This window comes from Protopterus annectens, chromosome 1.part0, assembly GCF_019279795.1.
Source record: "Protopterus annectens isolate FY-2018-M chromosome 1.part0, PAN1.0, whole genome shotgun sequence".
In the NCBI taxonomy this organism is placed as follows: domain Eukaryota; kingdom Metazoa; phylum Chordata; order Ceratodontiformes; family Protopteridae; genus Protopterus; species Protopterus annectens.
Genome location: NC_056725.1, coordinates 976920258 through 976938799, shown reverse-complemented (window position 1 = coordinate 976938799; position 18542 = coordinate 976920258). Strand labels below are relative to the sequence as shown.

Below are 18542 nucleotides of genomic sequence, written 5' to 3'. Positions count from 1 at the left end.
CGCACACCCGCTTATACTTTGTTGTATGTGCTGGGCAGGTTTAGACACACCTTCTGGCTTTGCTGTGTTAAGCTGGATGCAACCCTGAGCCACGGGCTCCAATCCACTGACAGTATGCCTGACACTCCCACACATGATGTCACCTACCTCCTAGTCTTGCACTCAGCTATTCATACTCATACACTGTTGGGACCTGCCTCACATGCTGGGGAAAACCGGGATTCACTATCCTTCCCCTCATTTGCATAGAATTGCCTGCTAATGCATAGTTACATGTGTCATACTGTGCCTCCCCCCTTAGCAACCACTACTCACTGGCCAGGTTGTCTTTTGCCTGCCATTGACTTGCATGGCGGAATACTGATTTTAGTTAGACTTTTTTTTTTTAGGTTTATTTTCTTATTTCCCCACCGGTCATGTTTGCAGGCCACTGCCCTATGCTTCAACGACCGTGATCAGTGGATATATCATAAAAGTTGTATTTTGTACATTTGGCATTGTTTGCAATGCCAATGGCCTTCTACTTGGCCATTGGCATGCTTCCTCAATGATATGCAGCCTTTATTTGGAGCTGTCATAGCTTTGATTTGGAGTTTGCACTACTGTACTCGGTTACTAGCTGCATATTACGCTAGTCCTGCATGCCCTGATTCCTGCTTCCTGGATGGCAGATTTACCTCATTTGCATGGTTTTCACCTGCAAATCGGGTGATTTGCATACGGGGGCTGGTGACTTGCAGCACTAGTGCTACAGTACTCGCGCAAGTCAGATGTCCACGTATGTGGATCGCTCGGCCGCCATATTCGCAAAATTTCATCTTACACTAATCATGCATGCCGTGCAAGCTTTTGAGAATCCGGGGGATAATCTTTGCTTACTTACAGTATTTTAATGCTTGTTAATTTGTAGGCTCATTCCTCACAACCATCTGAAAGCTGTTTTTTTTTTGTCTTTTGGGGTGTAATAGTGTAACTTCATTAATAAAGATACCAGCTGCAGAGAAATGCTCTTTGTAGAAAAGTGACAAATATCTATTTCACTGAACTGAATGAACACAAGCACACAATTTAATTTGTACCTCAACTTGTACATGAAATATTAGGTTCTGCAATAACCAAATGTCATTTATTTTTATCAGTGTTTCAGTTTAGATCATTTTTCTAGGGTTTCTCATATGGACAACATGATTCTAAAACAATTAAAAGTTTTTACAGTAAAACACTGGGTTATCAGACTGGGTGTAGCTAGGCATACTCGGTGTACTTAAATGAGTACAATTTTTCTTAAGAATCTGTTAAAAAACTTCAGTACTCAAAAAGTACAGAATGCTTAGAAATGTGCAAATTAGTATTTAGAGTACAGAGGTATAAAAAGAATGCTTGTGTGAAAGGAATACACCTCTAAAATGGCATTTTATGGGAATAAATAGCAACAGTTAAAAATAACATGTCATCTTCCTATATGTATTGGGGTAGCATTTTGAGGGTTGAGTACATTTTTAAAATGATAGGTGGGTGGTGGGGACAACATCAGGTTTGAGTAGAAAATGTAGACATCTGGCTACACCCTGTTATCAGTACACTGTAATAACAGCAAAAAACTTATCTATTAGTCCATTTCACAGAGAGTACAATCCGTACTGAAGTATGGCATCAGGCTTGGTATTTTAATATAAAGGGAAGCGGGAGGCAAATTTCTGTCCCAGCCGATAATGTGGAAGATTTGCTGTCTACACAAATATTACGTTTGGTCATTTAAATGTAAAAAAAAATACTTATTGACTCTCTTGATGGTCCTTGATATACAGTTTTTTTTTTTTGCTTGTTACAGAAATGCTAAAATTCTAAGATAGACTCAAACAGAATGCAGACTTCAGTGGGTTATCCCGTCTCTTGAGTATCTAATAATTGTATACATCTGCATTAATTGTTATGAGCTCAACTGAATTTGCTACTTTGAGTGAAGTCAGTAACTATATTCAAGACTAAGTCATGAATACTTGATATGTTTTAGGCACCACTCTGTGTTATAATTGTTTTTATATGTGTAATTATATTACTGGACACTTTTAGAGAAGGTTGTTTTAAAATTAAAATACATATGCTAATGTAGAAGGGAGAACAACTTGGAATACAATAGTTAATCAGTGCATTTTATTTGTTGTTCATCACGTACTGCTTGTTTGGATCTATATTAATTTGCCAAAAGATATTTCCAGTGAAAACCTCTTCGTTGACACCTAACTGTCAAAAATCACTTCCGTGATTCGCAGAATTTTCCCAGGGCAATGAAGTAGTTGGTCAACTATATAGCTTTGCCCTTTTCCTCACTGTAGTGTGATCTCAGAGTTGGTATATATAGTTAGGGGGTGTCGGGGCGAAGTCCCCTACTTGGGTGGGTTTGATGTACTGGGTTGGGTGGTCTGTTGTGCTGTGGGGTAAATTCATTGCCCTGGGAAATTCCGTGAATTGTGGAAGTGACTTTAGATGGTTAGATGTAAGAGGTGTTCACTGGAAATATCTTTCAGCGAAATAATATAGACTCGGTTGTTCATTTTGTAGATATTTGTTGAGATGGATATATTAAGTAATATGAAATCAGTTAAAAAATGCTGTGGCAAGTTACCAGAATGACCCAAGTTTTGTAAAAATATTAACTATATATATATATATATATATATATATATATATATATATATATATATATGTGTGTGTGTGTGTGTGTGTGTGTGTGTGTGTGTGTGTGTTTTATGCAAATATTCTTTTAGGGACAAAGTGGTGCTGAGTGTTTGCTATGTATGTTGTGTATTTGCTTTTTAACCCCAAATGAGTAGATATTTGTCATTGTACATCTCTTGAGTTTTCCTTGGACTCCCATCATATTGTGGTGGCATCTGTTGTACGTTCAGTTTGATTATCGAATGATATGCTACTGCCTCTGCCATTTTGTACCATCATAGCTGTATATTCTAGCTGTATCTTCATGCTTTGGGCTGAATTGTGGCTGAAATGGTACTCGATTCATCCTCACTTCTCAAGTAACAGTTAAACAAATAAATAAAGCATCTACTGTTGTATTTCAGTCATATTTGATTTATATTTTCCCTTGTTATACAGTATAGTATATCTTGTCTTTTCAGAATGAAATTTCAAAGCCAGGGCTAACCCTTTCAAAACAGATTTTTGAAGACAGCAAGTCTTTAAGTTATTTGAATAACACAAAGGAAAAAGAACTAGTGCAAATGTCTCTCAGGAGTCTTCCAAAAAGGTTGGTGTGATCAATTGTAACTCATTGTAAGTACTTAAAATGAGGTACAGTGTGCATATAGTATTAACTTATATCTATGGTAATAAAATGTTTGCAAAGTTATGTTTGCAAAGCTGTAGAAACGTTCTACAACTAGTACTTACATATAAAGAAATGTGTATAGTTGTACAGGTACATACCTAAACCACAGAAGAAGAAAAAAAGCTGAAACTGAGACACAGTGCTCATAGTAAGGTGTAAAGTTAACGACCTTAGGCAGTTGTGAAGCCCGTGGACATTAGACACTGATTTTATTTATTGTTTCCCATGTAACTGTTTGGCTGCCTTTTCAATTGATTCTAATTTGCACTTTGACATATGTTTAAAAGTATTATGTTCTGGAGTTATATGGTAGGTAGTATAGTAGGTTCTTTAGGTTTATACTCTCTGAACTCCTCCCACACTCCACACTGACCAATCCACTTACCCACCCAATTTCCCCTTCCCTCCAATCAGCCACTGTCCCTACCTTATTCCCTGCATAATTAACCTCCTACTTCTCATCTTCACTATCCAACAAAACATAACACCTCTACTGTTATTCAGTAACTATCACCTTACAATTCCCCAAGATGTCCCCTCACTATCTCACTATCCTCCATCCCCTCTTACTAGCCCTGTCTACCTCATACCATACATCACTTCATTACCTAACGCCAGCACCTACTCTCGCTTACAATCATTGCTCATATGACAATCCTCACACACCTCTTTAATCTCTCCATACCTATTTCCATTCTTACCCTCCAACCTCTCTATGGTCAATTCTATCCTAATGTATATCTGTCCACTTATATCAAACCTAGAACTCCCTGTACTGTAGACCTTCTCTCCATCTTGCTTACTTTCTTTGATACACTTCTGTTGAATGGAGACGTCCATCCCAGTCCAGGACCAACCACCTCTACCTCTTTCACACATTCTCATTCCACCTCACCCCCCTCAGTCTTTACCCCATTTCCCTTCTGCCCCACTTACATCCCTAACTATCTTCTCTCTAAACATCCAAAGCATTGTTAACAAAACAACTGAATTGCACTCTTGGATCCAACTTAACTCCCATATCTTAACCCTATCTGAAACCTGGTTAAAGCCTCACATCTCTAACTCAGAAATCTTACCCCACATGCTACAACATCTATCATGTAGACAGAGGTAATAAGGGAGCCTGAGTTGTTGCCATACTATACTCCAACCAACTTACTATCTCTCCACTCTCAGCCTCCTTACCCAGCTTTGCTCCTGCAGAAATCCTCATTGTAAACTGCCATCTTAACCCCTATAAAAAAATTGTCATTGTCTCCATCTATATCCCACCAGGTGACAACATTCCTATTCTTGAAAACTTTCTCTCCTGACTCTTCCAAAATATTGCCTATGAAACCATTATATTTGGTGACATAGACATCGATTGGGCTTTACTTACCTCCTCTTCCCCTTCTCATGGCCTCAATCTGTATGGCTTCCACCAACTCATATCTTCCCCTACCAGAGCCAACAAAACCTCTAGCTCTGGATCTATTATAGACTGGATCCTAGCTTCCGACCCTTGTGTCTCTCATAACCCTGGCACACGTCCCAACTCTCTGAGTGACCGTTCCCCTACCTATGTCCATAGATACTCTCAACAGTCACCCAAAGAACACCTCTACAGAGTGTATCATAATCTGACTCACTTCAACCCAGACATGTTTAACACTACACTGTTCAACATCATCTGGACCTTCCTTTATAACCTCCCCCTTAATGATGCTGTAACTGCATTCAACAAAATATTTCTTGACATACTTAACACCATGGCCCCATCTAGAAAAATCAGAGTAAAATCAAACTGTGCCCCTTGGCTCACTAAGTAAACATGTTTTCTTATGCACCAGAGGGACACTGCCTGGAAAACCTGGGTCAAAAATAAAACCTCTCACCTACTCCAACACTACAAAGAACTTAGAAACATGTAACAAACTAATCATTAAAGATAAAAAAATAATTTTTCACTTCCAACCATTGCGGCCCACATACCAACCTAAGAAATTCTGGTTCACCATTAACACAATCCTCTACCCCCATACCCCTCCAACCCCCTACTCCTTCCCTCTCAATACTGTCACTGAGACTGCTGCTCTATTAAACAATCACTTCATAGAAACACTCCAAAGACTAACTCAACATAGTCCCAGTGCCTCTTCTGTGACTTTACCTCCCAGTCCTTCTTCCTCTAATACCTTCTACTTACAACCTGTTCCCCCTACCTTTATCAAATCCCAACTGAATAAACTCAAACCCTGCACTCCCTCTGTAGACAATTTACCTCCCCACTTCCTTAAAATTTATGCCAGTTCTATTGCCTACCCAGTCTCTATCCTTATTAATCATTCTATTACTGCGTCTATTGTCCCCAAATTATGGAAATCCTTTTACACAATCCCTCTCCATAAAGGTGGTAACTCCACTGACCCCTCAAACTATCTTCCCATTGCTACACTATCCCCACTTTCCAAAATACTAGAAAAAATGTGTTCATTCTCAGCTACTTAAACACTTGCTTGATAACAATCTCTTAACTCCCACACAACACGGCTTTAGACCCCACCACAGCACATCTACTGCTCTTATCTCATTCACCCAAACTGTAGCAGAAGCCAGTGATAACAACCTACTTCTTTATTGTCTATTCCTTCACCTCTCAAAGGATTTTGATGCTGTCGCCCACTCTAAACTGACAACTAAACTTTCTGACATTCACCTGTCTACTCCCTCTATGGCCTGGTTTCATAGTTGTTTATCTAATAGACTACAATCTGTACACTGGCAAACTTTCACCTCCCCATTTCTATCTGTCTGCAATGGTGCTCCTCAAAGCTCTATTTTGGGTCCCCTCTTGTTCAATATCATCACTAACAATGTACACTCTGCTACTAACCTCTCAACACTCTTACAATATGCTGATGATTCCACCCTTATTACCTCAGCCTACAGTATCCCTGAGGTCCCTTCTCTTACCCAAAACACTTTCTCTTCCATCAAAACCTGGCTCACTGATAATCAACTCATATTAAATCCTATGGATGGTGCAGTGGTAGTGTTGTCACCTCACAGCAAGAAGCTGTCTGGTTTGATTCTTGGCTGCAGTGCCTTCTATGTGGAGTCTGCATGTCCTCCTTGCATTCATATGCATTTCCTCAAGGTGCTCCAGTTTCCTCCCACATTACAAAGGCATACATCATGAGCATTTCTCCCCGGGCCTCTGCTGAAACTTGGATTTCTTCCAAGTTGGACTTTCCCTGTTAACAAATGTTAAATAAATAAAACTTCTACTTTTTATTCCTAAAACACTGGCACAACATAAATTCTATTTCTCCATCACCTCCCTTAACAACACCATCATCAGACTGGAATTACATACTAGATCTGGTGTTGACTTAAAAAAGGTTAGGGTACCTCTATATTATACTAGTGACACCAGGGAGATTACAGATATAGTTTGAAAACATTGGGACATCCTGACAGCTGATCCCAAACTGAGAGATATAGTAGGGGATGCACCATATTTTTTATATAAGAGCAAAAAGAATTTGAAAAGGATTTTATGTTATCCCAGGGAGAAACCCTCTGAGAATAGTGTTGATAATTTTTCCACAGTACAATGCTGTAGCTGTAATTGTTATGATTACATTGATAGTAGTGGTCAATTTACTCATCCTAATATAGGACGAAGATATGTTTTTAAGGTATCTGCTGATTGCTCCACTCAGCATGTAGTTTATTTTGCCTACTGTGTATCATGCCAGTCATATTATGTAGGCAAAACAGACAGGATGTTAAGAGATAGGACAAGGGAGCACTTATATAATATCAGAATACATTCAGTCAATAATGCACTTTCAAAAAACATTATGCAAACTGGTGATCAACATGTCTTTAAGTTCTTAGTTATTGAGGTGATTAAGACAAGTCTATATGAAGGTGATATTAGAAATTTTACAGAAAGTAAGGAAATAAAATGGATTATTAATTTAAGGGCAGACCAAGGGAGAGGTTTAAATGAGAAAGCCCCCCCCCCTTAAACCCATCTTAAAATCAAAGAGTTTTAAAAGTTCCTGTCTCTGTCCCTGGAGGAGTGGTCTCAGCCCTGAAACTAGTAGCTTATTGGCCGTTTTGGGTCAATTCCTATTTATTTCGGTTTCCCTGCTTTAAAACCCGCATTTGCGCAGTTTGCGCCAGTATACAACTCCGCACAGCTCCTCGTGGTGTCCTGCAGAGTGATACAGACAACAGAGAGACCCAAGAGAGACTTTTCCAGATTTAAGTATTTTTTCTCTGTTTTTTTTTTTGCTCCGACTGCCTTTTCCCGCCTAAAAAGCGAATTTCTAACTGAGCTGTGCTTTAAAAAGTTTAAATTGCATTTGCCTTCTGCTTTTTACAGTTTTTGCACTTGTTTTATATCAATTTAAGTCATTTTTGTATTGTATAACTGTTGTAGGCTACATACCAAAGTGCGCTAGCCTGTTTATAGCATTTACAGTGTTTTCTGTGTGTTTTTCTGCTGTTTCCTGAAAAAAAAATTCTCTTTTCCCGCCTTTGCTGAACTAGATTAGTCCAGATTTCAGGTTTTGCTGAATTCTGGACTGTGGTATAGTTTCCTGTGTTGCCCATATCCTTACTTGGATAGGAGGAAGCTTCTCTGTTCACCAGTGAGAGTGGGGAGCTTTGAGCAGCCTATTTGTCCCTGGAGGAGTGGTCTCAGCCCTGAAACTAGTAGCTTATTGGCCGTTTTAGGTCAATTCCTATCTCTTTCAGTTTCCCTGCTTTAAAACCCACATTTGCACGGTTTTGTGCCAGTATACAACTCCGTACAGCTCCTCGTGGTGTCTTGCAGAATGATACAGGCAACAGAGAGACCCAAGAGAGACTTTTCCAGATTTAAGTATTTTTTCTCTGTTTTGTTTTGCTCCGACTGCCTTTTCCCGCCTAAAAAGCGAATTTCTAACTGATCTGTGCTTCAAAAAGTTTAAATTGCATTTGCCTTCTGCTTTTTACAGTTTTTGCACGTATTTTATATCAATTTAAGTCATTTTTGTATTGTATAACTGTTGTAGGCTACACACTAAAGTGCGCTAGCCTGTTTATAGCATTTACAGTGTTTTCTGTGTGTTTTTCTGTTGTTTCCTGAAAAAAAATTCTCTTTTCCCGCCTTTGCTGAACTAGATTAGTTCAGATTTCAGGTTTTGCTGAATTCCGGACTGTGGTATAGTTTCCTGTATTGCCCATATCCTTACTTGGATAGGAGGAAGCTTCTCTGTTCACCAGTGAGAGTGGGGAGCTTTGAGCAGCCTATCTGTCCCTGGAGGAGTGGTCAGCCCTGAAACTAGTAGCTTATTGGCCGTTTTGGGTCAATTCCTATCTCTTTCAGTTTCCTTGCTTTAAAACCTGCATTTGCGCAGTTTTGCACCAGTATACAACTCTGCACAGCTCCTCGTAGTGTCCTGCAGAGTGATACAGGCAACAGAGAGAACCAAGAGAGACTTTTCCAGATTTAAGTATTTTTTTTCTTTGTTTTTTTGCTCCGACTGCCTTTTCCCGCCTAAAAACTGAATTTCTACTGATCTGTGCTTTAAAAAGTTTAAATTGCATTTGCCTTCTGCTTTTTACAGTTTTTGCACTTGTTTTATATCAATTTAAGTCATTTTTGTATTGTATAACTGTTGTAGGCTACACACTAAAGTGCGCTAGCCTGTTTATAGCATTTACAGTGTTTTCTGTGTGTTTTACTGCTGTTTCCTGAAAAAAACGAAAAAAATATTCTCTTTTCCCGCCTTCGCTGAACTAGATTAGTCCAGATTTCAGGTTTTGCTGAATTCCAGACTGTGGTATAGTTTCCTGTGTTGCCCATATCCTTACTTGGATAGGAGGAAGCTTCTCTGTTCACCAGTGAGAGTGGGGAGCTTTGAGCAGCCTATCTGTCCCTGGAGGAGTGGTCTCAGCCCTGAAACTAGTAGCTTATTGGCCGCTCTGGGTCAATTCCTATCTCTTTCAGTTTCCCTGCTTTAGAACCCGCATTTGTGTGGTTTTGCATGATTTTGCGCATGCAGCATCGAGCAGCGCCACTTAAAACAGGTTTAAACTATTCCCGGCTCCACAAAGTCTGCTCTTCACTTTTTCCCTTAGAACTGTTCTAAATCTCAAAGTAAGCACTCCATTTTCATTCTAAAGCCCTGCAGTTGCTTGTATAAGTAATCTTATAAGTAAGCACTAATAAACTAAAGCACTACATCCTCTTATACTCCCTTTAAGTACTTGGCTCCCTATTGGTACTTTTTGATCAGTCAAAAAGTAGTTCCTTATACTATTCTGGCATGTCCAAAAGTCAGTTTCGGGTTTACTCTCCAGTCCAACTGGTGAATCTGGGAATCTTGAGGCAATGTTACAACTGCCTTATGTCACAGACCACCCTCTCCTCCTCCCAACAAGCTCAAATATATGTTAGAGATGCAACTATATAGCCAAACTGGAGGCTGAGCTCTCTCAACCCAATACTGGCACAGTCAGTCAGGAGGAGAAGGTAACCACACACACCACAAATCCAGTCTCACCTAGACCTATCGCAACAGAAAACCAAACACATAAACACACAAAAACATACTCTGAGGCTCTAAATAAAAATCTGCCCAAGCAGCAGAGACCTCCAAAGCAGACATCCAAGCAACCACTAGCCCACAACAATACCCACATATCACATAGGTCACAAAGTCAGTGTGCCACACAGTCACAGCTCTTAAGGCTAAACAATACACCTAATACACTTGTAATAAGTGACTCTATTGTCAGACACACTGACGTCCCACTCACCAGGCTGAACAAGGAGGTGGTCACTGTAAGCTGCCTGTCGGGTGCCAGGATCTGCCACATAACACAAGCATTCAGGTCACTCCAAAGCAAGTACAAATATGACTCCGTCATTGTCCATGCTGGTGTGAATGACCTGAGACGTACCTCCCTGGACTACATGAAAAGAGACATAGAGGAGTTCTCTGATCATGTAGCCCAGGCCGGTATGACCCTGACCTTGAGTAGCATCTTACCCTCACCAAGAATGATGCCACAGTATAAAGACAAAATGATCAATTTTAACAATTGGCTAAAGTATTGGTGTCATTCAAAGGGGATCCAGTGTCTGTCAGCCTGGGATGACATGCTTGACAAGCCACGTTGCTTCGCTAGGGACAGCTTGCACCTGTCACCCCTGGGCTTTCGAATACTGGCTAAGGCTCTTGCCACCCCCATAGTACCTTTTTTAGGCAAGGCTCAAAAGACAAACCCACCTCCGTAGACAACACAAAGAAAAAGAAACTAAGCGTAATGCTGCTCAATGCCAGAAGTCTAAACCTCAAGATGCACGCACTCGAGGCTCTCCTCAGTATGGAGAATATCGATATCTGTGCAGCAACAGAAACCTGGTTCAAGGTTCTCGTGAGTACCCCAGCACTACCAGGTTATACCTCATACCATGCTTTTCGGCCCCAAAACTCGGACCAAACCACAAAAGGAGGGGGAGTATCCATATTCATCAAAGATACCTACACCTCCAGGTTAGTGGCACTGCATGAAGCATCGGAGACCATCCACGTGCAACTAATAGTGGGCAAAACTGCCTTTCAGTTTGTAGCCTACTACGGACCACCCTCCCAAACTCAGGAACCCCACTCGGCTTTCCTGAGAACACTGGAGAATATGAAGGTCTCTCCAAACACCATTATATTGGGTGACTTCAACTACCCAAACATAGACTGGGAGCACTACTCAAGCCCCAACACCCTCGCCCAACGGTTCCTAGAATTTATAAACTCAAATGCTATGGAACAACTGGTCACCACTCCCACAAGAGGGGAAAACATATTGGACCTGATCATCACCATTATGGGGACTCTATGTTCCATACCAGAGGTATACCTCTCATTGGTAAGATCTGACCATAAATTAATCTCACTGGACATCCATATCCCATCCCCACCCCCAGCCAAGGAAACCACGGTGAAGAACTTCTCAAAAGCAAACTTCACACTTCTCAAAACCGAGGTGGAATCCTTCAAAGCTCCCGGGCCAGTGGAAAATATGGCCCAAACCGCAGAATCCTTTACAAACGCTTTCTATGGACACCTACAGGAATGCATGGATCGTGCTATCCCAAATAAAACCAAGACTCATTCCTCCAAAGGCAGGAGACCTGTCTGGTGGACCCCAGCCATAAATAAGCTATACAACAGAAGGAGGAAGCTACTACATGATAGAGCAAAATCCCAAAAAGGGAAGGCATCTCTGATCAGTACTAGCAAGAAACTACGATCCCTCATAAAATCATCTAAGGCCAGCTTCGAAAGAAAAATTGCACAAGATGCTAAAGATAATCACAAGGCCTTCTTTAGTTATGTCAGGAACCTGGGTGGCAACTCCCAGATATGCTCTGAGTTAGTTCAAAATGACAAAAAATACACTGAACCCACAGACATTGCCAACATCCTGGCAGACAGGTTCAGTGCAAACTTCTCCCCCCCCAAAAGAGCAAATGTCTATCCCAACAGAGTGTAGCCTCCCTGACATCACAGATGCACAGGTGAGAGCTGTCCTCTCCAAAGCAAAAAACACAGCATCAATGGGACCGGACGGTGTCCCGGGCTGCGTCTTACACAAACTCCAAGATGAACTGAACCCTCACATAAAGTCACTGTTCAATCTCAGCCTTACTACAGGATATGTACCCAAGGAATGACGTACAGCAACAGTGGTCCCACTCCACAACGATCGTGCCACAACGGACCCCGGAAACTATCACCCTATAAGCCTGACTAGCCTGGTCTGCAAAGCTACGGAGCGTATCATCATGAAACTCATAAACAAAGACATTGGGAACCTCCAAACACTGGATCCTACCCAATTCAGCTTTGTTAAGGGCAGATCTTGCCTCTTGAACCTGGTTGACTTCTTTGAAACAGTCACCAAGGCCATAGATGAAGGGAAGGTAGTCCACACAGCCTACCTGGACTTTGCAAAAGCCTTCGACACAATACCCTACTCGGGCATCATAAATAAGCTCACCAGCTTAAATATCAACCCCTATGTCACAAGATGGGTTGCAAACTGGCTCAGGGATAGAACCCACATGGTCAGAATTGCAGGTGCCATGTCAGACTCTAAACCAGTTGCAAGTGGCGTCCCACAAGGCTCAGTCCTGGGACCTCTCTTGTTCGGTATATATTTCTCTGAGGTACAGGCTAACATGGGAGGACTATGGCTGACCAAGTTCGCAGATGACTGCAAACTGGGTGCCATAATCGACTCGCCTACTGACACAAGCATCCTCCAAAAGGGACTCACAGAGACGGATAACTGGTGCCAGAGCCATGGCCTAAAGGTAAATGCCAAAAAGTGCATAGTCATCCCCTTTGAGAAAAACAAAGTGCCCACAAATTACCACATAGGTGGTAATCCATTAAGTACGGAAGAAGTAATTAGGGATTTGGGGACCCAAGTAGATAGCAATCTCTCCTTTGACAATCACATTGCCAAAGTGGTTAGAAAGACCTTCTATATAACCCACCTTATCACGAAAGGGTTTACATCTAGAGCAAGAGAGGTCATTGTGCCCCTCTACTCATCAGTCATCAGGCCCATAATTGAATACAGTGCTCCATTTGGGATGCACCTTACCTGACACCTGCAGCAACTGGAAAGACCCCCAAAAGTACCTCACCAAGAGGATCAAGGGACTCAAACAGATGCCCTACGCAGTTAGGCTAAAGAAACTCCAGCTCTACTCAGTTGCTTACCGCCTACTCAGAGGCGATCTGTGCCTGACGTATAAAGCCATGTCCAACCCAGAATTAATGGACATGATGCTCCACCTCAGGAAATCCAAATCCCTTAGAGCTATATGCTCCAGGGACTTAAACCTCAGCACAGAAATAAATAGGACATGCTGGAGGGACAGATTCATATCCCAGAGGCTCCCCTCACTCTGGAACAAAATCCTAATCCATGTTAGGCAGAGTCCCTCAATGACCCTCTTCAAGAGAGACCTTGACGAGTGGATGGGAGATCGTAGGTTTACCCCTGGGATCTCTTCTGTGTCCCTACTAGACAGAGGCACAGTAAACTAACCTCAAAAGGGCTATCTTCTGTGACCTACTATACAGAGGCACAGTCAACTAATGTAAAAGGGTGGCGAAAGCCAAACACACTCTGGCTAGGCTTATAAATGGCCTAGGGCAGATAGCCTAGTATCAACCTATGAACCTATATATATATATATATATATATATATATATATATATATATACATTTTTATTCAATGAAGTGGGTTGTTGTGATGTTTGTATTTTTAATGAATGTAGAATAAAGGGCGCCTTGATTTTTATTGGTGGGTTTGTGTATAAATGTGAGTTACAACAAGGGATGGGGTTTTATATGGACTGATGAAGCTATTGTGAAACTGCTTACCATTGTTTTTTGTATTTCCTGCCTCATTAAATCAAGTTTTATGGTACCTTGTGCTTTGATTTATTCTGCTATTATTCTCAGTTTTCATTATTATATAAGAGGTCTTTAATTGATCTTTAATAATTTGGCTCATTCGACTTGGGTACTAATTTGGTACTAAGCCTTTGAAGTCTCCTGTCTCTTTTTGGAGGGTCAAGGGATGATAAATAAGGGTAATGGGGTGCTCTGTAGTTAATTACTAATCCATACAGAGACTAGAAGAATCAATATCTGGTATGCTGTATTAACAATGCCTTTCAGAATCAGATGTATAACCTCAAATGTTTCTTAACAGCTGTGGATAAGCTTTGGTCAAAGCTAGGAATGCTATAAATATACTTACATCTCTTGTTTCACTTGCCAGCTATACCACTTGTTTGTCCATTGTGTGTACATTCGCCACAATTACTGCATTTATTGTATTTATTTATTTATCTTTCAAGATGGTACCATAGCACATTTGTGTACAATAAATGTAAGGCTAATCACCAATGGTTCACTTCTGTGAGGGAGCCTTAAGTTCACATCATACTAAACCATTGTCAGCACATTTCATTATATGTATGGAATCCCTAAGTTTAATGCTGGCTATAAAGCTGCCTTATAATAATGATCCCAGGAAGGATCTATCTGGTACTGTATACCACCTGTTCTAATTGCTTGATATGTCTACTAGTTTTACTCAATTTTTTCTAATATGCAGCCACAGTTATATTAAATGTACTATTTGCTGTTTGTTTTTAGTTTAAGAAGACTCTGTAATGGCAGCATATAGGATGGAGCAATGCATTTTGCTAGATCCAACTGCAGAATTTGAACAAATAACCCCATGTGGACTATATCCCCGGATTCTCAAAAACATGCACGGCGTGCATGAGTAGTGTTAAAATCTGCCAATATGGCAGCCGACCGATTCACGTACGTGCACGTATAAAGTGCACAAGCACTGTAGCTCTAGTGCTGCACGTCCCCAGCCCCCATATGCAAATCACTCAATTTTCAGGAGAAAACCATGCAAATGAGGTAAAACTGCCATTCAGGAAACAGGAATCAAGGGTGCAGGACTAGCGTAATATGCAAAAATGTACTCAGTTAGTATCCGAGTACGGCACTGCAAACTGCAAAACAGAGCTATGACAGCTCCAAATAAAGGCTGCACAGCATTGAGGAAACATGCCAATGGCCAAGTAGAAGGCCATTGGCATTGCAAACAATGCCAAATGTACAAAATACAACCTTTATGATATGTCCACCGATCACGTCCGTTGAAGCATAGGGCAGCGGTGGGCAAACGGGACCGGTGGGGAAATAAGAAAATAAACCTAAAAACAAAACCAAAACCAGTATTCCGCCATGCAAGTCAATGGCAGGCAAAAGACAACCTGGCCAGTGAGTAGTGGTTGCTAAGGGAGGAGGCACAGTGTGACACATGTAACTATGCATTAGCAGGCAATTCCATGCAAATGAGGGGAAGGATAGTGAATCCCAGTTTTTCCCCAGGGTGTGAGGCAAGTCCCAAGAGTGTAAGAGTATAAATACCTGGGTGCAAGACTAGGATATAGGTGACATAATGGGGGGAGGGGGTCAGGCAAACTGTAAGTGGATTGGAGCCCTGTGGCTAAGCTAGGGGTGTGTCTAAACTTGCCTAGCACCCTTTACAAAGTGTAAGCGGGTGTTCACGCCACGCACCAGGTTGTACAGGAAGAAAAAAGAAGTTAAACCAGGAAATAGCAGCTCTGTGCACAGTTGAACAGGGAGGCAATGGGAAGGGAAAACAGCAGTAGGAAGGTAATCAAGGAGAACTAGCTGAGTTGCCAGGTGAAATGTATCAGAATCAGCCAATTACACAGGCAGCAGACCAGCCCAGCCCAGAACACTACTGTAAACTAAGCAAACACCTCCCCCCCTGGTTTTTCCACACGCTACACCACCGGTGTATACAAGCGGGGACATTTTAACAAACAAACCTACAAAATGAGAAGGGCTGCAGAAGGCAACATAGAACAACATGTGCAAGAGGCTGAGGGTGGTGAGGATTTGAATGCTGCCAAACAACCCACAGTGAGGAAATAGAGAAGAGTGTACAGACCCAGGGTAACCTACCAGGAGCTCCATGAGCTGGAGATAGAGGAGCGCTATAGGGTGGACAGAGACCTCCTACAGCAAATCGTTGAGCTGTGCCGGCCACACCTGATACACCAAACTGACCGAGGGAAATCCATCCCAGTGGATACCAAGGTATATGTAGGCCTAGGTATACTAGCCACAGGTACCTCCCAAAGCACAACTGGGGATATCATGGGCATCTCACAGGCATCAGCATCCAGAGTATTCCACCAGTTCCTGGATGCCACGTCAGCACATGCCAGTGAGCACATATATTTCCTCAACAAACATAAGGTGTTGACCAGCAATATGCATCTCTTCCACCAAATAGCAGACTACCCTGGGGTAGTGGGTGCTATAGACTGCATGCACATATGCATCAAAGCACCACCCGGTGAGCAGAGTAAGGCCTACATCAACCGCAGGGGCATCCCCTCCATCAACTGCCAGGTTGTATGCGATGCCCAGGGCATTATAATGAATGTGTGTGCCGGCTGCCCTGGAAGTTATGACAATTCACACATATGGCAACTGACGGAGCTGTACCACAGATTTACTGGTATGGACATCCCCTACGGTCACCTAGTGGGAGATGCTGGGTACCCACTGGAGCCATGGCTGACAACACCCATCAGAAATGCACACACACCTGAACAACAATGCCATAATGAGGCACACGTACAGGCCAGACATATAATAGAGCATGTGTCTGGGATGCTCAGGTCATGGTTCTGGTGCATGGACACATCCGGTGGAGCCCTGCAGTATTCACCAGCTACATGTACCCAAATTGTTATGGTATATGCTATGCTACACAATACGATCCTGCAGAAACAGCTGCTGACTCGCACAGACAGTAAAAGGGATGCCAAACATGACACTACCTGTGCCCAACCATGTATAGGGAGTGTACTATATGCATCCGACATAGGCAGCCCTCCAGCACCATCTTCAAGACCGGCACACCCTCAAGGTAAGTCAATCAACCTACCAATTGCCAAATGGAGTAGAATGTGTTTTTACCTGTAGCTATGGTATGGATGTGACCATGCAAGGGAATTGGGTGGCTGAATGTCAAGGCAGCAGACAGTAGACACCCATAGTGGCATCATGACATCTGTAACACATACTGGAGTCACCATAGTAGCCAGTACTACACAGGGTGACAAAACCCACTGCAGGAAATGGGCTGAGTGATGTGTGTCCATAAGATCCACACATGCCAGTCAGAAAGGTTCACATACCCAACAACAGTCCCAGCCAGCAGGACATGTGAAGACAAACACAAACAAATGCTACACTATGGCCTCCGAATGTGCCCTATGGGTAACCCCTCCCCCAGGCCTACACAGACAGACCACAGCAAGCCAGGCAGTCGGATGTAAGTTGTGAAGGCTAGGAAGCAAAAAACTAATATGTAGGTAAACAATGCTAGGATCTGTTGTACGCTGGTAAGCCTCTACCCAGCAGGATATGTAAGACTACAGACTGAAATAGAGTACCTGACATGCCAGTACAGTCCTAGCAAATATGTACAAGAGTCAGGTGCACCCCCCTCATCCAACGTACATGTATAGTAACAGTCAGGTGTGCCCCCCCACTCCTGTGTAGAACAGTAGAAACAGTCAGGTGTCCCCCCCCCCTTGCTATGCAGAAATGTAGCAACAGTCAATACCAAATGACCGATGGATACCCTGCAGACACAGCATGCTACCTGTCGGTGTACAACACAAAGGTCAGTACCGTAGTACAAACTACCTGGACTTGATCCACACATGCAACACAGATGGCCATACTGGGCATGCTCACATACTTAGAGGAATGAAGACAATGTCAGTCAACAACAAACTGAGAGGTCATACTGGGCATGCTCACACACTTAAACACATGAAGGCCATGTCTGGAAACACCAGTGGACCAGACATATCTGGCAGTCGCAGTACTCAATGCAGACACGTCAGTATGCACCACTCCTGCCTTGCACACACAGTGAATAGGAATACAGACAAATATGTAAGGACAACACACTATAATATGCCAAAGGTACACGGGCATAGATGTGTGGAAGAGGGTGACCATGTCAAGGAGCCATCTGGGCCTGTCCTAACCAGCACACAGCCAAAGGGCCCCAAACACATGAGGTACGGATGTAACCCACTGCAGATACTAGCCACCAGTACCTGTCAGCATGACAGACTATGTGGTGCACGTGTCAGCTGTGCAACAAGACTGTACAAGGAAGTAGCCATCTAGTAGCTGTATACACATACCTGTGACATACAACCCCATGTGTGCCCACATGTGGCATATCAACCCCTACATGAATGGGGTATGGCCCATGCACACACTGTCCTCCCCATAGCAGTAGTATGACAAGCCTGCTGAGGTCATCCAATGTGAATTACACCTTTTAGAGAGCTATAGCTCAGTAATATGTATGGCGCATCCCATAACTGCGTACTGCTGTAGTGATAGACTAGTTAGGTAGTAGTACTAACCCCAGACATGGCAACTGTGTGTGTGAGTGCATGTCACTGTTTGTGTGTGTGTCTGTCTGTCACTGACTGTGTAGAGAGCTATGCTTTTTAGGCTACTCGCA

At 42.4% G+C, this 18542-nt stretch overlaps 1 protein-coding gene across 2 annotated transcripts in view; it reads left to right on the top strand.

The window, feature by feature from the left end:
• The window catches only part of ECT2L (epithelial cell transforming 2 like), a 1012011-nt gene that overhangs the window by 358175 nt on the left and 635294 nt on the right, over positions 1 to 18542 (top strand). For both annotated transcript variants that reach the window (XM_044064710.1, XM_044064701.1), the window contains exon 7: positions 3141 to 3268. In XM_044064710.1, coding sequence (XP_043920645.1) covers positions 3141 to 3268 — 128 coding nt within the window. The remainder of the gene's footprint in view (positions 1 to 3140; positions 3269 to 18542) is intronic.